Source organism: Mytilus trossulus, chromosome 14 (assembly GCF_036588685.1).
Source record: "Mytilus trossulus isolate FHL-02 chromosome 14, PNRI_Mtr1.1.1.hap1, whole genome shotgun sequence".
Lineage (NCBI taxonomy): Eukaryota > Metazoa > Mollusca > Bivalvia > Mytilida > Mytilidae > Mytilus > Mytilus trossulus.
The window spans coordinates 32483135-32507537 of NC_086386.1; the positions used below are offsets into that span (position 1 = coordinate 32483135).

Consider the following 24403-nt stretch of genomic DNA (forward strand, 5'->3'; position numbering starts at 1 on the left):
TCTTTGATTCGGATACGGTTTTATATCAACACATTTCTATTGAAATATTGTTTTCTTTATTGTGAAGTTAATTGATTTTAGGTTTTGATTGTGTATTTACTTACATTGATAACGGAAACAATTCTATCAAACTTCTCTGAGCAACGACTGAATTATCCTTTTAAAGTTGAAAGTTCTTCCTAAATAGTGTACGTTTATCCTTCAGAAGTTTTATTTATTAATTGTTTTAGACATTTAACCGCTTTTGTATCCACGTAACTTGTGCAATTTGTCTAGTTTATTGGATACATGTATTTGAAAAGACATATTGAACATTTTTTTAGTTAAACAAATTATCCTTTTTTCATTTACCGTGGATGTGTATTACAATGATTTCAGTGAACATTTAGTTTTCTTCAGCGTGGCTATATTTGAAATAAGAAGCCAGGAAACAGACAACTATGATAAAATAACAAAATGGGTGATTTACAAATTCCACATTTGAACGATCCCGGAGATCATAATAAAATAAAGCAGTATGATAGTCTAGATTTCAAAGTCCGAGTTGGAACTTCATTGGTCAGATCTGGGACTGAGAGTCAAGCTATTTTGATTCAAAAAGAATTTCAAGAGGAACAAAAAATTAATGATCTTATACTCCAAATAACAAGCAGAAGTATATCAAGAAGAACAACTCCTTCAAGTTCTAGAAGGAGTTCAATTGATATCAGTAATGGGTTTGGTATACAAGGAGTTGTTGATGGCAAGAGGGCCGCCAGATTTCTCCGTAGACGGAAGGATCACACTGCATTATTAAGGCAATGGAATACTAAACCGGAAGTAGTTAACGAAGGACATAGAAATCCAGCAGAAGTAAGTGTTGTTCTTATATCACCATAGATGTATCGACTTCATATGTTTTCTATTATTTCAATTACTTGTTATATAGAAAATGTGATATTCCTACTGATTCAACCAAAGAAATAAGGACAAAATATTTTACTTGTTATCGGATGCTTATGTGTGTTTCATTTGAACATTTTATTATCGACATCTTTACAGATGTACTGTTATTGAATCATTGTCTTCCCATACAATAATTCGCCGAAATTGAAGAAATAATGATTTATCTTCTCTGTATTTTATGAAGGCGTTGCAGAAATTTAGAAAGTTGGCTAGAACTGTTAAACTTCTATGTGGAATCCTGATCACTCTCAAGAGGTAACGCTTATTTTAACTGGATCATTTTTTTAAACCATCAAAATTTTTGCAGGACAATGTCGCAAACATAGCACTTCAACAAACAAATAAATCTTTAACTTCAAAGTATCATTGAAATACTCAAGCCACCTCTAATATTTTCATCATGCTGTTCTATTTGAATGGCAAACAAACATCCCTTGTGTATGATGTTGATCATATTGCAATAACGAACTCTGAACTACCTGATTGGTTACGGGATTTTTTTTAAAAAGGTCGTTTGAAGGGAAAGATAATAAAACAATTGTTCTGATTTAACATTGAATTTAGGATGTACACTAATTTTTAAGAGGTAGAAATGGATAAACTAAATGCATTGTTTTATTCAATAAACTAGACTGAGTATCTATCCCCCACCTTTGTAGTTATGTGAAGAAACCTGACACCAGTAATTGGTCATTTATGGAAATGTACCTGCATGTCCAGGATACATTCAATCACTTACTCACTTTCAACAAGAACAGTTATGGAAAGGTAGAACCGGTAGGTTGGTGTAATGTATTAATAGCAATTAATTTTTATATAAGCTTTGGATTTTCAAATATTTTGGCCTCGAGAATAAACCTAGAGATTTTTTATGTTATAATGTGCATCTGGTGCTAAAAAGTTGGTGACGTTTATGTCTTTTTTTTTTTTTATACAAGATGGAGACAAGAATCTCATCGTTTACCAAAGCATAGTCATATGGAAAAAAACACGAATAAAGGCATATTAATACGAACATGAGAAAAGAATTTTAAGATTTTCTAGGAAATAGTTCATAAATGTGTTATATTAAAGTTGTTATAGAAAAATTATGAATTGCCAAAGACAAAATTTTGATATAACAAATGAAAGGAACAAATGCCGTTGCTGTTCCTCTTCTTATTGGAGGCTGAAAAGTCAGCAAATGTTAGAAACCCACACAAACTTTATCAACTATATTTGTCGATAACTGTTATCTATCTTTATATCTTTGAAAAAAACAGCATATAGGGTACTATAAACTATAATGTATAAAACTAACAATAACTTGAAAGAAATCAACAAAAACAATATTTCAAGTAAGCTATTAAACAAATTGACTTAAATCTATGTTTAACCACAAATTATACATTACTTGCAAATTGCCTCTTCAGAAAACAAACGATTAATTATTAAACATGAGGACACGTTCAGTTTTAATCAATTGTTGTCCTACCTCATTTTACAGTATACATCCTATTTGAATAACAAGATGAATGATGTTTGTTAAAATAGTTATTATGCTACGTTCTGTTTGTTTTTGAAGCTTAAAGAAAAACTGAAGACGTTACTGTCAGTGAGCAAACAGCACAGAACAAGACAAGATGTCCAAACGGTTAGTTATAATCATTGTATTAATAGTAAACTTTTACTCTCTCTATATATATATACTTTTTTGCAATTATTGTTTATATGACGAAGATAATTTCGATACATTTTTTGTCTCGAGTAACTATAATAGCTTACTGTAAAAATAATGTATCATTTTTTTCGCGAGGCGGGGTGGCATTTATAATGGAGACAGTGTCGAACTTGGCACCATCCGCCCACGACAAGTAGCAAGTTCTTCGTTGTACTTACAAAATTTGATTGGTCCATTGGTAGACTATGGTGTACGGTGACCTACAGTTGTTAATGTCTGTTTCATTCTGTTTTTTGTGGATAGTTGTCTCATTGGCAATCAAACCACATCTTCTTTTTTTATAAGAAAAGAAATATCCCTGTCAGATTTTGTTGTGCGAGATCTGTTAAAGTTTTCTCTACAAAAATAACTTCAAAACTATTGGTTTTTAACGTACAAAATATCGTTTATTTAAAATGCTTTCCTTTTTATTGATATTAGATTATGGGTTTAATGAGAGACAACTTGTCGTTCCAAGATTATCCTGTTCATATTCAAATAAAATTAGCTAGATGTATGCAGTACCAAAGGTATTTAGATAAAACATACGGCAACTTAATGATAACATTTCGTTAGATTTTTATTTTCTTTACAAATAAGTTTGTACGTTCTTTTTTACTAGTTACCGTCGTTAGTTTTGTACTTATATACACTTATTCAAGTATTTTCTTTTGCCTGCACTGGGTGTTCGGTTTGACGATAACATAATATCTGTACAATAAAATTACAGAGACAGCACAGAAAGGAAAAAAAACAAACCTTATATAGATATAGGAAGATGTGGTGTGAGTGCCAATGAGACAACTATCCATCCAAATAACAATTTAAAAAGTAAACCATTATAGGTTAAAGTACGGCCTTCAACACGGAGCCTTGGCTCACACCGAACAACAAGCTACAAAGGGCCCCAAAATTACTAGTGTAAAATCATTCAAACGGGAAAACCAACGGTCTGATCTATATAAACAAAACGAGAAACGAGAAACACGTATATATTACATAAACAAACGACAACTACTATGCATACATAATGTGGGGACATCTAAAAAAGAAAGCACAAACTGGGGCATTCAAATGAGTGAAAAACAAAACTTCAGCAGCAATGCAAGATGGCAACACAAGAAAAAGTTATTCAAAAAAGGCAATTAAAGATCGATGTGGATCCGTCTAAAAAGGATATAAAAAGGCAAGCAGTCAAAGAAGGACAAAGCGAGATCGATCTATTGAATAGTATTAGGTTTGACGGAAGAATGTGCATCCGTGTGACATGAGTACGGCTATCGTAACACATAATATTTTTTCATCATTAAGATAAGATCTGTTTTCTTTTTAATCAGTTATGAAGCTAGAAGGGTAATTCTGAAACAAGGACACCCACCATTAGCTTTCTACATCATGCTATCTGGCGTTGCTATTGTCAACGCACGTGATGTTAATCCCAAAACAGGACATACATTTGTTAAAACAGTCGGTCAGCTGGTTGCAGGCGATACATTCGGGGTTTGTATGATATACGCATGTCGAACTATTAGTTTAAAATATATGCACTTTAAACACCATTATATAATGTAATGTAAATTAAGGAGACAATAGTTTACTGACGTTAAAATCTTTAAGGTCGATAGAAAGAGACAAATCAATTTGAAACAAAACCACTTCATCACTATCTTTATCACAACAAATCTTCCTCTTTGATTTCTAAATAGTTATTCTAAGGGAATATATGAAAGGAACTGTGAACTACTCGTCAATTAGACAGCAACAGAACGACAATGTGAAAGTCGGTTTACGTTTTTTATTGCAGAGAAGGTTTTTTCAATACTATATATTCCGAAAAGTTTCGAGTCTGGTAAAGTAGTGAATAAAAATAGAAGTTGTTAAATACTGTCAACAATATGAAATAGCCAAAGACTCTTCGTTTGATTTTTCTGAATTGTGACAGGCTTAAGATAGTTGTCTCATTGACGATTATGCCACATCTCCTTATTTTTATATGATCAATTTTAAACATTCAACGAATAGATATAAGGTCATAACAAATGGTTCATAAATGAACATAGATGAAAAACCAAGACATCCCAGAAAAAAAGTGTTTCAAAAGATAATGTTGCAATGTGAATAAGATAATAGTCATGATTAAGAAATGTTTACATGTCTAATAACTTCATTACCTCGTTGATGTTGTTTTAGGAGATAGCTCTAATTGAAAGTTGCCCAAGAACTGCATCTGTTGTGTGCAAGACAACATGTGAGTTTCTGGTGGTACAAAAACACGTATGTATATAAGTACTGATTACATTTTGTAATCCTTTTTGTTTCATTTAGTGGTAGGATGGGAAATGAATCATTCAACTTAATAAAAAGAGAAATTATTATCAATCTATATCTTTTAGAGGTCTGGTAAGTGACATCTTCATAAAAATTGCAAGCCTAGGTCAAATTCAGTAATATATATTAACAAGAAAGATTTTTGAAACTAGAAATATTACAGCATCTATTCAATGAAACCAGAATATCTAATAAGCAATAAATTCGAACCAGAAATACCACAATATCGATTCAGTGGAACCAAAAATATCACAGCATCTATTCAATGGAACTAGAATATCTAATCGAACCAGAAATATCACAGCATCGATTTGGTAGAATCAGAAATATCACAGAATCGATTCAATGGAATCAGAAATATTACAGCACTGATTCAATGAAACCAGATATATCAAAGCATTGATTCAATGAAACCAGATATATCAAAGCATCGATTCAATCAAACCAGATATATCAAAGCATCGATTCAATCAAACCAGATATATCAAAGCATCAATTCAATCAAACCAGATATATCAAAGCATCGATTCAATCAAACCAGATATATCAAAGCATCGATTCAATCAAACCAGATATATCAAAGCATCGATTCAATCAAACCAGATATATCAAAGCATCAATTCCAACCAAACTAGATATATCTAAACACCGATTCAATCAAACCAGATATATCAAAGCATCGATTCAATCAAACCAGATATATCAAAGCATCGATTCAATCAAACCAGATATATCAAAGCATCGATTCAATCAAACCAGATGTATCAAAGCATCGATTCAATCAAACCAGATATACCAAAGCATCGATTCAATCAAACCAGATATATCAAAGCATCGATTCAATCAAACCAGATGTATCAAAGCATCGATTCAATCAAACCAGATATATCAAAGCATCGATTCAATCAAACCAGATATATTAAAGTATCAATTCCAACCAAACTAGATATATCAAAGCATCGATTCAATCAAACCAGATGTATCAAAGCATCGATTCAATCAAACCAGATATATCAAACCATCGATTCAATCAAACCAGATATATCAAAGCATCGATTCAATCAAACCAGATATATCAAAGCATCGATTCAATCAAACCAGATGTATCAAAGCATCGATTCAATCAAACCAGATATAACAAAGCATCGATTCAATCAAACCAGATATATCAAAGCATCGATTCAATCAAACCAGATGTATCAAAGCATCGATTCAATCAAACCAGATATATCAAAGCATCGATTCAATCAAACCAGATGTATCAAAGCATCGATTCAATCAAACCAGATATAACAAAGCATCGATTCAATCAAACCAGATATATCAAAGCATCAATTCCAATCAAACTAGATATATCAAAGCATCGATTCAATCAAACCAGATGTATCAAAGCATCGATTCAATCAAACCAGATATATCAAAGCATCGATTCAATCAAACCAGATATATCAAAGCATCGATTCAATCAAACCAGATGTATCAAAGCATCGATTCAATCAAACCAGATATATCAAAGCATCGATTCAATCAAACCAGATATATCAAAGCATCGATTCAATCAAACCAGATATATCAAAGCATCGATTCAATCAAACCAGATATATCAAAGCATCGATTCAATCAAACCAGATATATCAAAGTATCAATTCCAACCAAACCAGATGTATCAAAGCATCGATTCAATCAAACCAGATATATCAAAGCATCGATTCAATCAAACCATATATATCAAAGCATCAATTCCAACCAAACTAGATATATCAAAGCATCGATTCAATCAAACCAGATATATCAAAGCATCGATTCAATCAAACCAGATATATCAAAGCATCAATTCGAACCAAACTAGATATATCAAAGCATCGATTCAATCAAACCAGATATATCAAAGCATCGATTCAATCAAACCAGATATATCAAAGTATCAATTCCAACCAAACTAGATATATCTAAACACCGATTCAATCAAACCAGATATATCAAAGCATCGATTCAATCAAACCAGATATATCAAAGCATCGATTCAATCAAACCAGATATATCAAAGTATCAATTCCAACCAAACTAGATATATCAAAGCATCGATTCAATCAAACCAGATGTATCAAAGCATCGATTCAATCAAACCAGATATACCAAAGCATCGATTCAATCAAACCAGATATATCAAAGCATCGATTCAATCAAACCAGATGTATCAAAGCATCGATTCAATCAAACCAGATATATCAAAGCATCGATTCAATCAAACCAGATGTATCAAAGCATCGATTCAATCAAACCAGATATACCAAAGCATCAATTCCAACCAAACTAGATATATCAAAGCATCGATTCAATCAAACCAGATATATCAAAGCATCGATTCAATCAAACCAGATATATCAAAGCATCAATTCCAACCAAACTAGATATATCAAAGCATCGATTCAATCAAACCAGATATACCAAAGCATCGATTCAATCAAACCAGATATATCAAAGCATCGATTCAATCAAACCAGATATATCAAAGCATCGATTCAATCAAACCAGATATATCAAAGCATCGATTCAATCAAACCAGATGTATCAAAGCATCGATTCAATCAAACCAGATATACCAAAGCATCAATTCCAACCAAACTAGATATATCAAAGCATCGATTCAATCAAACCAGATATATCAAAGCATCGATTCAATCAAACCAGATATATCAAAGCATCGATTCAATCAAACCAGATATATCAAAGTATCAATTCCAACCAAACTAGATATATCAAAGCATCAATTCCAACCAAACTAGATATATCAAAGCATCGATTCAATCAAACCAGATATATCAAAGCATCGATTCAATCAAACCAGATATATCAAAGCATCGATTCAATCAAACCAGATGTATCAAAGCATCGATTCAATCAAACCAGATATATCAAAGCATCGATTCAATCAAACCAGATATATCAAAGCATCGATTCAATCAAACCAGATATATCAAAGCATCGATTCAAGCAAACCAGATGTATCAAAGCATCGATTCAATCAAACCAGATATATCAAAGCATCGATTCAATCAAACCAGATGTATCAAAGCATCGATTCAATCAAACCAGATATAACAAAGCATCGATTCAATCAAACCAGATATACCAAAGCATCGATTCAATCAAACCAGATATATCAAAGCAACGATACATGAAACCAGATGTTTCATAGCATCGATAGAATGAAACAAGATATATCACAGCATCGATAAAAGAAACCAGATGTATCACAGCATCGATAGAATAGAACAAGATATATCACAGCATCGATAAAAGAAACTAGATGTATCACAGCATCGACAGAATGGAACAACATATATTTAAGCATCGATAAATGAAACCAAATGTATCACAGCATCGATATAATTGAACAAGATATATCACAGCATCAATTAATGAAACTAGATGTATCACATCATCGACAGAATGGAACAAGATATATCACAGCATCGATAGAATGGAACAAGATAAATCACAGAATCGATAAATGAAACTAGATGTATCACATCATCGAAAGAATGGAACAAGATGTATCACAGCATCAATAAATGAAACTAGATGTATCACAGCATCGAAAGAATGGGACAAAATATATCAAAGCATCGATAAAAGAAACTAGATGTATCACATCATCGATAGAATGGAACAAGATATATCACAACATCGATAAATGAAGCTAGATGTATCACATCATCGATAGAATGGAACAAGATATATCAAAGCATCGATAAATTAAACCAGATATATCACATCACTTATCAACTACATAGCTGTTAATGATAGAGGAATGCTACACTAGTGTAACTATCATACATGGAAAATTGAAATTAACTGGACTTTACTGACAAATAAGACATATGAAAATATTATCGAAAATACAGAATTCAAACCGCAAACGATAGAAAATAACACAACATCCAACCAACCAAAATAAAGAATCATCATAACTAAATACATGAATGTTGGATTTATGAATACCGAGACAACGTCGTAAAGAAATGCAAATTCATACCCGTAAAAAAAACCATTTGCTGGAATAGGTCACGTTCGGTGCTTAGCAGGCATGTACAAAAGACATGAATTTAAAAGCACAATCTAAATTGTAATTAGGTATCAAAGGTACCAGGATTATAATTTAATACGCCAGACGCGCGTTTCGTCTACAAAAGACTCATCAGTGACGCTCAGATCTAAATTGTTATAAAGCCAAATAAGTACAAAGTTAAGGAGCATTGAGGATTGAAAATTCCAAAACATTTCGCCAAATACGGCTAAGTTAATATATTCCTATGATAAGAAAATCCTTATTTTTTTCGAAAATTTCAAAGTTTTGTAACAGGAAATTTATAAAATTGACCATATAATTGAAGTTAGTTCAGACACAGACACATACACATCGTATAGATCAACAAATTCGTGATGGTGTAAATAAATTTGTAATTTCATTTTTAATCTCTCCTCCTCATAACTCTATTGGGGCAGTTTCTACGTCAGGAGCACACTCCAGTACAAGCAGTTGGTATAGTGTGAGCAAGTACGAGAATAACGTATTCGTTAAGATATTTTTGAAAACACTATACGACAGAGCAGCTGGTTTGTTACTGCTGAAAAAGGGAAATTGCAATGCAATATGTACCGTTTAATGTGTTTGACAAATAAACCAAGGTTATAATATCCTCTTTTAAGACTATTTTTATATATATATATATATAAATCAATTTAATTGTGTCAAGTCTTCTTTTGAGAACAATAAGACGAACTCATACAAGGCACAATTAGTAAAAAGTTAACCATTATATGTCAAAGTACGACCGTTTTTGTATTTTTCAGGATTTTGACGAGGTTATCAAGGCACCTTTACTTAAAGAAAGAGAGGATCATATTGATTTTTGCAAGTAAATTTGTCGTCTGTACTTTTCCATGCTTTACTCATATTTACACTTCTTCTCTCTGTGAATAAATTCACCGTGCAGTTTCGACGTTAGTGAAATAATGAATAAACACACCATCCAAAATGTGCAAACACCTTTAAGACATCTATATAAATGTGTTTTGAAGCATTATAATAGAATACTGCAAGAAAGTTACCAAGAAAGGTCTTACCAAAAAGGAAAGTCTAGAAAAAAATGGCAGAATCAAAAGCTCAAACACATCAAACGAATGGCTAACTGTTATATTCCTGATTTAGTACATCCATTTTCTTGTGTAGAAAAAGGTGGTTAAACCTGGTTTTAAAACTAGCTTAACCTCACTTGTATGAGAGTAGCATGACATTTAATTATATTGACAACGATATGTGAACATAAAAACTAGACATACTAGGTAAAAGGTCAAAATAGGGGTATAGCAGTCAACATTGTGTTATAATCGTAAACACTATAAAAACAAACAAATATGTAACAAAGAAGCAAAAACGGCATATAGACCAAGCATATTAGGAAAAATTATAGACAAGAATAAACAAATTTACTAGAGTACAATAGCACAATAACGGAATGTAAAAGTACAGAGCCACATCATATAGTTATCAAAGAAACATAAAAAGGGCATATAGACAAAGCACATTAGCAAAAATGAAAGACAAAGAATACACACATTATTTACATCAGCACAATAACGGGATGTATAAGTACAGAGCCACGTCATTAGTATAAGAAAAACACCAAAAAGCATATATTTAAAGCACAATAGCAAAAATGAAAGACAAGAATACGAGAATTAGTATACAATACAATACCGGAATGTACATTACAAGTACCGAGCCACGTCAAATGGATATCAATAAAACAGACGACTTACAGTAAAAGTAAACAAATAAAAGAATACTACTAGCATAACACGTTAATAAGATTATAAATTGTTCTTTCGTCAATCGTACCTCTACGTACACTTTTGTAATCCCCATATCTTTGAATTTGAAAAAAGAAAAACATGTCGATTACATCTTAAATGTCAATTTCGAAAACAAATGAACATAGAAAACTCTATAGGATGTATGCCCGTTGGAAATTTCTAACAAGGTAAATATTGCTGCTAAAAAGCAAATCTTGCTAAAAGACATATCCTTTGTCCACGATTTTACATTTGTACACAAGTTCTGATAAAATTCAAGTTAAAACGTTCCTAATATTGCAAGCATTGTTGAGTTTAAAAGTATGAAAGTTGATTGTGATTGATTAGTCATTACTTGTTGTTTGCTATAAATTGACTCTTTAAAGAATGATTATTTCTTCTCAATGCGCCAATTTAAAGTTGAATGTCAGTTACCGTTGTTGAAACATGATACTAAACAAAAGGTTTCTCTTTTATAGATCATTACCATTTTTAAAAGACTTTCCATGTGATATGTTGCGCCATCATCCAAAAGAGTTTTTCTTCCAGTACTTCAAGTAAGTTACTGTAGAGTTATAGGAGGCCAAAGGAATTATATAAAATCGATGACAAAACCCTAGTAAAATAAAACAAAAAACCAGACAGAAAACTAAATTTAATATCAGAAAAAGCCTCATCATCGCGACACATTTCGACAGAATCCGATTAAATACATTTTCAACTAAAACAAGACGAACATACTATTTAAGGTCAAGGAACAGTAAATGGGCTATGTCGCAGATTTTGCTAAAAATTTGCATACATCTTTGGCTCGTTGAACTACAACTGAAAATCGAAAAAATAATACATTTATCTCTTTTATTATCTGAAAAATTGCAGATTGGTTTCTTTTAATATGGGTGAATATTTGTACAGAAAGCACATAAAATCGGCGAAAAACCTTCTAAAATATGTCTTACAATCGCCAAATCTCTAATTCTACTCCATAGATTTTTCTTAAAAAACTATATATTGTTGACACATACATTTCTGTTTTAATGATATAAAATAATCATAGGGTCATCGACTTCGTTTTTTGTCTAATAATCAATTTGATACATAGTTGGTGGTGAAAAAGGTCAAAAACCAACGTTTTACGGCCTGCAACGCGATAACGTTACGATAATTTCGACGTTTTGTTGGATTTTTTTCCCAAAGAACGCAACTTTGAATGATGTATACCGTAAAAACGAAGTCGGTGACCCTATCTTTATTTTCCATCATTAAAACGGAAATATATGTATCAACAACATATATTTTTTTAAGAAAAATCTATGGAGTAGAATTAGAGATTTGGCGATTTTAAGACAAATTTAAGAAGGGTTTTCGCCGATTTTATGTGCTTTCTATACAAATGTTCACCCCTTTTGTAAAAATTCAAACAGTAATATTTCAAATGATAATTGAGATAAATATATTATTTTTTCGATTTTCAGTTGAAGATTATCGAGCCAGAGATGTATGCCAAATTTTACAGAAATCTGTGACATAGCCCATTTACTGTAACTTGACCTTAATACAATTTTATATTCCTTTTGAATTGTGACGATTGAATGAGACAGATTTTAGCAAACTAATATAACTGTTATTTATGTATTAAAACGTATTTGATAATGATATTATTTACAGATAATCATAAAATAATTTGTCAAAAGAGGAATTAATTGTTCATACACATTTTGACAAATGCAACAAAAAGACATAACAAGACTTCAATCATCACTGTACATGTGTCTTTGTCAAGTAAATTTGTTGCTTCCAATATTTGGTTTTTAACGCTATGTGCATATACTGGGTATACTGATAGTCAAGGTGACAAATTAAAACATAATTGACCACAATATCAACATGATTTTACACTAACCACGTCAGCATTATAGAACATTTTAGGTAAAATGCCTAGTGTCTTCTAAAAAGTAACCTAGATGTATATAACAGTATATTTAAATATTATAGGTCATTACCATTTCTACCAGAACCTATCGCCAAACGTCAATAATTATTATAATTTCTTTTATTACAGAGAAGACGATATCATTATTAGACACAGTGTATCAAGCAAATACATTGTCATCGTTAAATCGGTAAGAATTATCATATCTACTCTCTAAATGATTGAATTAAAATGGCAGAAGAATAATAAAAATATATCTATTATACAACCAGCCTTATTTTATACATAATTATCTAATTTTTAAGCCAGTTGTAATAGAACTTTATCAACACTTAAAAAGGATTATCATTAAGGTTTAAAATGCGTTTTTGACGTTGGATATATTGTGTCAATGTAGTGCTCTATGTATATAGTTTTGCTATTAAATTAAGCATTCGAAATGGATTTATGCGGTTTAAAACATAGATACTAATACACGTCTTTTCCTTCTTGGTCTAAATTAGGAAAGACTCTAATGAATGCCTTATCCTATTATGTAAAGTAATGGTGTAATAACACAGGTTTTTCTAAAAACTTGAAAATACTCGAATTTGGAGATGCCTTGTAAAAACTCTTTGCGATTTGGTTTTAATATGAGTGTCATTCAGAAGTATAAATATTTCGTTTTGACTATTTTAGGGTAAATGTAAGCTTGTAAGTGATTTCACTGAACTGCCATCAGATAAAAGACGTGTTGAATTTGATGCTGACTTAGAAGAAGCGTTTCCATTATATACTACTATGTTGAGGGTAAAATCGAGAGCACCTGTTCCGAGTACGTATTTTTCTTCTTCTGAACTATCAATAGCTATCATTCTTACATTTATAACAGAATGCTAATTATTATGTAAAATAATTATCATAGTTTTTAATGCAGTGAACATTCGATAGAATCTGACTTGTATAATGTTGGAATCAAAATTATAAGCAAGTTTGCATATAAAATTGGCAGGCTCTCGATCAGCGTCAGAAAAAGAGATTACAAAAATTTAAAACTAGCTTTTATTACGTATTATTGTCACACTTTTAATTCAGTTTTGAGCACTAAATTTTGTTTTAAATATGGAAATTTGAATAATGCAGTGTTTTGTTTGTTTATCTTAAGAGACGTTACGATAAAATAAAATCATACTGTAAGTAAGCCGATATTTACATACAACACAATAAACTGACAACGCCATGGCAAAAAATGAAAAGGACAAACAGACAAACAATAGTACACATGCCACAACGTAGAAAATAAAAGAATAAACAACACGAACCCCATCATAAAATAGGAGTGATCTCATGTGCTCCGGTAGGGTAAGCAAATATATTACATATTCAGACTCAGGAGTTACTTATGTGTTTTCATAACTTCTCCATCTGTTTAAATGCGGTTTTATGAAACTGTTTCGTTTGCTCTTTTAAAATTCATTATTCGATGTTAAAAAACTCTAAATGATTGGGTTTATTAATTTGAACAGAATCAGGTTCAACAGACTCAATTTCACGCATACAAATTGGACTGTTAACGGGTACAGTTGATAATACGGTCCTTGCAGCAAAAGCAGAGAAAACAAATATGAAACTGGTAAATATTTTGATTATATTGTTCCTTTCTGTGTGTGTTGCATTTTAACGTTGAGCCGTTTGTGTTTTCTCTTATTTTTGAGCTATTGAGATAAGACGTGGCACGGTACTTGTCTATCCCAAATTCATGTATTTGGTTTTGATGTTATATTTGTTATTCTCGTGATGCTTGGTCCGTTTCTGTGTGTGTTGCGTTTCGGAGTTGTGTCGTTGTTCTCCTCTTATATTTAATGCGTTTCCCTCGGCTTTAGTTTGTAACCTCGATTTTGTTTTTTGTCCATGGATTTATGAGTTTTGAACAGCGGTATACTACTGTTGCCTTTATTGATTATAACTTGCTACAAATATAACCAATACTACAATTGTACTGCAAGCCCAACAAACAAAACAACTATCGGTATCACCACTGACAGCTGCAGTGAATAACGCAATTGTTATAATAACTCGTTCTGTCTTATAAATTAGTTTATCATTTTTCTTTATTAGAGTTGAATTTTTAAAAATTTCTCGCGTAAAAGCATATAAATAAAATTCATCGACTTGTCTCACTTTTTATCTGGTGGTGTTTCAACCGAAAGAAATACCAGACATAAAAGTAGCCAGTCCTAACCAGATAGCAATACCAAAATCTTAAGATTTCTTTGAATCTCATTGTAAAAATAACGAGTGAGACGAGAATGACGGAATAAAATATGAAAATATTTCTGTTTGTTTGTTTGTTATGTTTTTGTTTTTTACGGAAAGGAAGCTCTGTGCTAGGTTAAACTTTTTTAGGTTTTTGTTTTTAAAATGATGTTTTATTAACTACATTTAAATTTATGTCAAAATGTTCTGGATTTTTTTCAGGCGAGAAGACCAAGTACCGTATCTTTAGCCAAACGAGGATCTATAAGCAATTTATTCAATAAGCCAAATATGGAACGAAAGAACAGCATGGTAAAACATTCAGAAACTTATTATGTTTTTCCATCTAATTACTGTTCTAGTTTTTTGAATATATATACTTAAAAAACTTGCTGTTTTACAGTTTTGTTTATTGCACACAAAAAACAGTATACTTTAAAAACTCTATTTTTTCCACATTTGCTACTGGTCGACTTGTTTTTAACTCTTCATAAGAACGATCCATAAAAATAATTTTCCCAAAGACATTGCGAAAAAGATTCTTGCTAAGTTCTTTGATTTTCATTTAAAGCTGACCAACATTTGAATTGGTGCTCACCTTGCATATCTCAGAGGGTGGTGCAGGGTTATTTTCGTGCAACGTGATCGACGTTTTTTATTTCACGTTCAACGTGTTTTTACCTTTTTATTTGACGTTCAGTCGTGCAAGACGGGTGCCTCGTTCAACGTGTTCTGCTTATTTAATTTTACGTGCATTGTGATTTTTTAAGTCTTATTTTGCGTACTCGGTATTTTTTTAAATAAAATTCAAACACTTGGCAGGGATCGTCAAGAAATACTTTTTTAGAAGCCATAAACCAATTATATCATAAATGTTTATACTAAATCGGGAATATCAAATTAAACCAAGATTTAATATATACAAGAAGACAGTGACTCAGTCACAAAAGGTTCACATAAAAGTATTTATTTTTCGTGCAACGTTCATTACAGAAATTATTTCACGTTCAACATGAAATTATGTCTTATTTCACGGTTTTTCTTCGTGCAAGCACCTCCTCTTTACCACCCTCATCTCAGTGAGTCAGGGATGAAAGATATTCTGCTTCGTACTTTTATCCTTACCTCCTATTTTGACACAAAGAGATGTCTCAAATCCATAAGAAACGTGATGATATCAACCTACATTTTAAAAGTTTTCATCTGCCTCCTTTATTTGTTTTTTCTTGATTAACGATATTTTAACTTCGATAAACTACTGTTACGTTAACTATAACATCAGAGAAATGAATGTCAACTAAACAATGCCATCCATTTCTACATTGGCGCATTATACTATTTGAATATTGTTGGGCAAGATTTGATTCTGATACTCAGTGGATATATGTTTTCATTCCTAGTATATAATTTCTTTTCTGGCAGATAACTAGTCAATTACTCAGAGAAAATCTTCTACTTCAAGAGTCACAATTAACCAAGATTGAAGGTACGTCTCAAAGTTTGGATAAAAACGTATTTTTGAATCCGTTCTAGATAATATAAAGTAGAGATAAAAACTTTATTAAACTAAAACTAAATGACTACCGTATATGGTTAAAAATATCTTGCTCTTGACAGCATATACTCTTCTGATGAATTATTTCGCTATATCTATAAATAATATTACGTTAGGTAAACTTCTAACCTCGTTGAAGTTATTTATTTGCTATATTTGGAATCTTGCTCATTAATTTGTAGGGATCAGATTAACTTTTAAAAAAAACTTGAAAAAGATATTCCATTTAAAAAAAGAGAAATAATATTTGTATTGTAATAACTAGTCATGCTAAAAAGAATTCAGGAACAGCAAGATCCCAAATGGACAGTCAAACTCATAAAACGAAAATAAACTGACAACGCCTGGCTAAAATTGAAAGAAGACAAACAATAGAAAACTAAATAATAAGCAACATGACCACCACAAAAAAACTAGGTGTGCTCTCAGGTGGTCCGGAGGGGTAAGCTGAACCTGCTCCACATGTGGCACCCGTCTGACACGATCTAGGTCAACACAACTAGGTTGCGATGTATTGTTTTGAAAGTCTAGATAGTACATTTTCAGTATTTACGGACTGTACGTATAGACACCATGACAACTTATTAATTGTTGCTTTTCTTTCTTCCAACAGAGAAACCGCGACCTAAAACAACTCAGGGTAGACACCAATTCACTGCCACCAAGGTTGTATGATAAATTGATATGTATCTTTGTTACGTAAAATATGTTCTATGTTCATTACAAATGTAAATATGCACATTATGTTCATTACAAATGTAAATATGCACATTATGTTCATTACAAATGTAAATATGCACATTATGTTCATTACAAATGTAAATATGCACATTATGTTCATTACAAATGTAAATATGCACATTATGTTCATTACAAATGTAAATATGCACATTATGTTCATTACAAATGTAAATATGCACATAATCAAATAATGCAATTGTTCTTTGTTCCTTCTCTAATTGACTTATCATTTATTTTAATGAAATAATTTTTCTTTGGTCCTTGTAAATCTGAAAAAGAACTTATTAACGCAATGTTACATTTTATGTCATATTTCTTGTACATCTAAATATAAACCAAAAAATTGATTTTGTTTGACAGGAAAAAAAATTAAATTCCAAAGAAATTAAAAAGAAATCCAGTGATGACAACCGTACAACTCTTGCCCAGATATCACAGCTGAAAATCGGGGATGTTTTTGTAAGTTTATTGTGAGAGGGTTAGAGCTATAGAAACAGGTTTAATTCACCATTTTCTATATTTGAAAATGCCTGTACCAAGTCAGGAATATGACAGTTCTTGACCATTCGTTTTTTATGTGTTTTGTTATTTGATTTTGCCATGTGATTGTGGACTTTCCGAATTGATTTTCCTCTAAGTTCAGTATTTTTATGATTTTACTTTTTACTAAACTAAATGTGGAATACCAATTGACATTGTTTTAATACATATATTTTATTATTGTAAAAAATGACAAGGAACTTACAAAGCAGGAAAAAAAACCTAAATGAATTATCATTTTCAGATAAATAAAACATTCAAGACTGAAAGCAACAAACAACAATAACTATATACGCTGTATTTGAAAACACTTCGTCACATTCATATGCGAATCAAGAGGTTAATACATACAAAATACAATAACATACAATCATCAAAAGGTAGAGTTTAAACACAATGATTTTGGTATCAGTTTACCTTATATGGAATTTAAAATTCAACTTTGCTATACTTATATTTTAGAGTTATGTTTCTTATATCAGGAAGAATAATTTTACGAGTGTTAAGTATTATTTTATCAGTCTTAAAACTGTTATTCGTTGTTTCAGGGCTTGGAATCATTGGTTTCTAAACCATCAACAACATTAAGTTTAGTTAGTGAAGGTGCAGAGTGTATTTTGATATCCAAAAGACTTTTCTTAAGTGAAGCCAGCATAAAAGTGCTCAGAATAGTTAATGATTTAGTAAGTATATAAATATGATTGTGTCTCTTCAATACTACAAATGTGTTAAGATAATGAAACAAATCAATCTCAAATAATACACCCAAGCATAAATAAATACATCACCGGTCAGGTTAACAGATGAAATTACAAAAAAAAGTGTTATAGGAAATTTCCATCGTTTTAGTTATAAGGTGATCTGTTTTCATTTTTGGAGTTTATGAAAATAAGTTACTTAGTAAAAGATCAGTTTTGTTTTATGTATGATTTTTTAATTGATTGTTTTTAGTTTTTGAGTGTGTCATTAACCTGCCTAATATTGTATATCAGATCAAATGATAACTTTAGATTCTTTATTTCATCATGTTTTCTGAAAATAAGTTTCAAAATGAATAGATTTAATATAACAAATCATTCATATATTGAGGAAGAAAATAAACATAGATATAAAATAATTTCCGATTTCCGTTAGCATAACCTTTTTTTTTCAAATACTTTGATCCGGAAACAAGGATACCAAAATGTACAGTAAACTAAATGCATCAAAAAATTCAGATAATAAAAAATAAAAATAATTGCATATACAGTTAAAAACAAAAAAGGCATAATTTTGTTTGCTTAATACAATGGGAAAAAATCATCGAACATTTCATACCTACAATTTGTTTTTCCAGACGATTGAACCGTTTCGTCTGAATAAGGATTATAGTGCTTTCAAATAAAAAAAATTCAAGAGCCTAATTAATAACGATTTCCAAGAACTTTGGAAGCCAACGTTCCGAAATAATCGTGTCCCAATATGGCGTAGGCTGTCAGTACCTCAGGAAGAAAAACAGTTGTCTTTTTCCCAAATAATTTCCTTTCAATGATATTGCCTGTCAACACAAACAATGTGCTGACCACTGGACTTACACGTAGAAAAAAGTTTTCCGGAGGAGTTGCTTCTATAGCACAATCTATTTACTGAAAGAAAGAAAAAATTAGAATGAGGAGTATAACTAGCTATAAAACAAGGTTTAAACCTTTATTTTTTACATAGGAAAATGCCTGTTCTAAGTCTGAAATATAGCAGTTGCTATCAATTCGTTTGGTGTGTTTGAGCTTTTGATTTTGCCATTTACTTTGAGACTTTCCGTTTAGAATTTTTCTCAGAGTTCGGAATTAGTTATTTTACTTTCTATTAAAGTTATATAATGATACCATTTAATAAGCAGACAAAACCTTCAGGAACTGACATTCAAACACCATGGGTGTTAACCTAGTTGTTGGATTATAATGTATGATACATTTTCATTTAACGTGGAAATTGGTTAAACCAAAGTCTTCTTAACCCTTAATTATTCTGGTTTGTATGGCCTTGCAACGAAGTTGTCCGTGACATATAGTTTTATCCTTGTCCGTAATTCCGAAATTCTGAAATTCTGAAATTCCTTAATTCCGTCATTCTGTCATTCCGCAACATTTGCTATGTGAATTAGCCAAGATGAGTTACAGATCAAGTTTAAATAATGTTCTCCTCGGCTAATTTTTGACGAAATTACAGGCTATGGAATTTGTTGAAAATCATAGTTATACAAACTTTTTTTCAAAACGGTTTCAGATATTGTGCCGATTTTTTGGTATCGTTTGAGTTACTTGTGAAGAGTTACAGATCAAGTTTAAGTTTCGCTCCGCCCCGCAACGTTTGATATGTGAGACTACCATCATGTTTGTGGTCCTATTTGTTATTGAAATTGCAGATTTGGACATCGGTTAACTATTGTTTCCTCAAACTTAAGTTTTTAAAACACGCATTTATGAAGACATGCCCAACTCCGTATCTTTCGAAAGTTATAAAACGTGCTTTGTGGATAATTTTAATATTGTATTCTTGAAGACAAAATTATATGTCAAAATAAAAGTATGTAAAAGAGGGACGAAATATACCAGAGGGACAGTCAAACTCATAAATAGAAAACAAACTCACAACGCCATAGCTCAAAATTAAAAAGTCAAATAGACAAACAATAGTACACATGAAATGACATAGAAAACTAAAGAATAAGCAACACAAACCCCATCACTCAGGTGCTCCTGAAGGGTAAGCAGATCCTGTTCCACATGTGGCAACCGTCGTGTTGCTCATAATATAACAAATCCGGTAAATAGTTTGTGAACATCAAAATCAAATTTATTTATTTTTAACACAGATAACATTTGTACTTTACAAATGTGCGTCATGTGTACTATTGTTTGTCTGATTGTCTTTTTCATTTTTAGCCATAGCGTTGTCAGTTTATTTTCGATATACGAGTTTGACTGTTCCTTTGGTATCTTTCGTACCTCTTTTACAAAAGTTCAAACAAGCAAATATAAAAAAGTTTTACTAAAACAACCTGTTGCAACTATAACAAATGTTTTGGTTTCTACTTCTGAAAGTGCAATCTATAAGTCATTAGTTAGTTGAATACAGACAATTTGTCCACAATGCTTTTTTAATAACCAATAAATTAAGGTATTGTTCTTTTTAGTTTTGCTTAATCTAAATATAGTTGTTCCAACACCTTCCCTTGAAGATAAAATCAAATATCAAATGAGGCTTATAGAAAATAGAATGGTGTTTTGAAGTAATTAGCAACAATACAAATGACAATTTGACTGATACATTTCCTGTTGCGTTGAAACAACCAGTAATTATAAAAACATTGAATTTTCATTAAAAATAGGTCGTTACCCTATTTAACATTTGATTCAAGCAACGCTTGGATTCGTGATTTACTAACCAAGGCATTCTTTTTTATATTACTTAAATGATAAATGGATGAACGGAAAATAGTTGGTATTATATTTAACGGATCAATAAACAACTGTGTACAACTTGGATGTTTATCTAGCTATAAAATCAGGTGTAACTCTCCTTTTTACGGGAAGTGCCTTTATATTACATGTTAGTTACGAAAGTGTGTCACTGTTTTTGCTATCATGTTGTGTTGGTCGTAAGTGTACTATGTTCGTTGTCATTCAGCGGTTTGCATGTTGTATCATATAGTTTAAACTATTTGTGTGCTCGTTTTTCTCTTATGAATGTTTTGCGTGTGTTTTTGCTGTATGTCTGTAACGTAGTATTGTAGCGATATTTGTTTAAACTGTCATAAAGCGGGAAGTTAAGCTAGTCGTTCAATCGGGTTCTTACAATTTCGTGTACCAAGAATAGGGATAGGGCAGTTTTTTATCTAATAATTCGTTTATATGTGTGTTGTTGTTGTTGCACTTTTGTGTTCCCGCTGTTCCTTTGTTTTCCTCTTATAGTTGATGTGTTTCCCTCGGTTTTGGTTTGTAACCCGGCTTTGTTTTCTCTAAATCGATTTATGATTTTTTTTTACATCGGTTTACTATTGTTGCTTTTATTTACCATGTCAGGAATCTATCATTGTTTTACATTCATTCCATTGTTTGATAAAGTCTGGTTTTGTCAGTTTCATGAACTTCACCTTGTTACATTTGGATTAAGTATTTTAGTTATACGTTAATAAACAAACGTGAAATTGTATTGAATAGTTATTCGTTTGGTATAAATGCCTCGGAAAACGTTGACCACAGATTATTTTGTATAATTGGTTTAGGTCCTTTCTTAGCGATAAATCTCTAAACGTGGCAGCATATTCAATGTTTAGATTTTTTCGTTGCTTGTTTATTTTCAAATTTTTTCATACCATGGCGAATATAACAATGTGTAAGATTTGAAAAGTTATTTTAAGACTAACAAAGATGTTAAAGAAGATTAATTGATTCAAAAGGATTTAATGACGAAAATGAATGAATGATAAATTATATAAAAGTAATTATTAGGATTATGAGAATAATTAAAGAAATATCATAAATTGGAATTAATAACATTTAAAGACTGTCAAATGTTACGAAGAAAACTGTTGTAAATACACATACATAGGGAATGACAAATGCGTTGAACTAATAGATATGTTCTAAAAAATCAACATATAACGACTGGTTTTCATGCAGTTAAACATTTTCAAGGAATCTTCGTTTGAGCAATTGGTGATTGAACACCAGTATTTTAAAGTATCAAACATTGCTATTGCCATGAAGTAATTTTTAAGTAAAGAATTTAAATACAAATGTAACTTGGTTAACTGCTGGCCTAAATTGGCTATGGTTTGTTTATTACAAAGACCCAAAAGAGCGTTGTTATTTGTTAAAACATCCATCACAGCTAAACACACTCAGCTGCAAATATGGTCCTGTATATTCCTATAGACCCTAACATTTAATGTCTCGGATCAGTCACAACCTGGCTGCATTTTTTTTCTTTCAAGGCAAACGAATCTCAACTTAAAAGAGTTCATTATTGCACATCAGTACTAGACACTAAAGTTTACAAAACGCATCACGTGTCATTTGTGAAACGGGCAATGATTTCTTTTTTGGCCAACACAAATGGCTGATATAGATGCTACTCTCTGTGGAATTTATGGATTAAATCCGTCCTCAAAAAGAAAACAACTCTATTTTCTATTATATGTAAGTACTCAGTTGGCACCTCAATTGAGTATAAACAGACAGATACCATGAATCAATTTATTATAAGTTCTCCAATAGATTAAAAACATAATTGACAGCTATTTATAAAGCAGGAAACTTTTGTTGGGGTTGGCCTACCTAGCTTACTGTTTTTTTTTGCTGTGAGTGTGGATGTGTGTGAATGGGTGTGGCTGGGTTGAGGATTTCAGTATTGATTTACAATCTCGATTGTGTTTTAAATTTCTTAACCCTTGTATTTGAATTTTATTATATTTCAGGTACAAAATTATCCATGTCATTCCTATATTAGAGATCAGGTAGATTGCTACCGGAAGTGGGTACAATATAAGCATGACATAGAGGAGGAGGTTCTGACTTCCCATCGACAGAAAGACAGGGTGTGGGTTGGAGGTGTTCCAGCATTAAAATGTGCTTCTTAACAATGTTTTGAATAATTTTACTATTTCTTGTTATTCCTATTAATTAAAACATATTCAGGTAAATGAGTTTTATCATTATTATTAGTGTACCTTACCAAAAAATTTATGTAACCATTTTTCTGTATCTGCTTATTTATATCGGGTTCATCATGACTAACAGAACAATAAAAACTGTCATAATTCAATCAAGGCAATATGATGAAAAAGAAAATTTAGGGAGATGTGTCTTTTTAAGCCACACCTACGATAGTAGAGGGGCATTATGTTTACTGATCTGTACTTCCATTCGTCTATCTGTCTATTTGTTCGTCCGTCCGTCTCGCTTCAGGTTAAAGTTTTTGGTCAAGGTAGTTTTTGATGAAGTTGAAATCCAATTAACTTGAAACTTAGTACACATGTTCCTTATGATATGATATTTCTAATTTTAATGCCAAATTAGAGTTTTGATACCAATTTCACGGTCCAATGAACATAGAAAATGATAGTGCGATTGGGGCATCCGTGAACTGGTGACACATTCTTGTTTAATGCTTAATTAACAAAATTTGGCATTTCAATCATTTTTGATTAGAGCTTCACTATGATAGGTTTAGGTAAAGTACGCTATCTGTTAATATAATATATTCGCAAAAGGGTATTGAGTTGAACATTTTGGGAAAATATGGTACGACAGGGAAAGATTGGAAAAACACAGATTAATGCAAAACGTTAGTGTCACTGATGTAAATCAATCATTTTTTTAAAGGTACATGTTAGAGTAAGGGCATACCATGACGGATAACAAATGGTCCAGAAACCATGACTGTGGGCAAGGCAGAAAATGTGGTACAGATAAACTAGTTTTACGTGAGCACAATCCCCTTTTTTGTGAAACACACAAAGATAAACTGTAATGTCCGTCTGTCAACAGGACGACACACAACAAGGAATTAAAAGACGTCATCTAGT

At 31.4% G+C, this 24403-nt stretch overlaps 1 protein-coding gene across 1 annotated transcript; it reads left to right on the forward strand.

The window, feature by feature from the left end:
* On the forward strand, positions 1–24403 carry LOC134697671 (uncharacterized). Its single transcript, XM_063559954.1, has 19 exons — positions 1–852; positions 1130–1200; positions 1605–1722; positions 2510–2578; positions 3086–3174; positions 3982–4144; positions 4835–4918; positions 9830–9894; positions 11311–11388; positions 12894–12954; positions 13443–13578; positions 14270–14376; positions 15222–15311; positions 16422–16485; positions 17168–17220; positions 17662–17754; positions 18384–18518; positions 23294–23513; positions 24201–24403. The coding sequence occupies exons 1-18, from the start codon at positions 457–459 to the stop codon at positions 23453–23455; spliced, it is 2034 nt and encodes a 677-aa protein (XP_063416024.1). The 5' UTR covers positions 1–456; the 3' UTR covers positions 23456–23513; positions 24201–24403.

Bases quoted from the DNA above. Each gene is read 5' to 3' on its own strand.
- LOC134697671 (XM_063559954.1), top strand. From the start codon at position 457: ATGGGTGATTTACAAATTCCACATTTGAACGATCCCGGAGATCATAAT. The intron at 4,145-4,834 runs GTTTGTATGATA...ATGTTGTTTTAG, and splicing joins TTGCAGGCGATACATTCGGG to GAGATAGCTCTAATTGAAAG. The intron at 4,919-9,829 runs GTATGTATATAA...TGTATTTTTCAG, and splicing joins TTCTGGTGGTACAAAAACAC to GATTTTGACGAGGTTATCAA.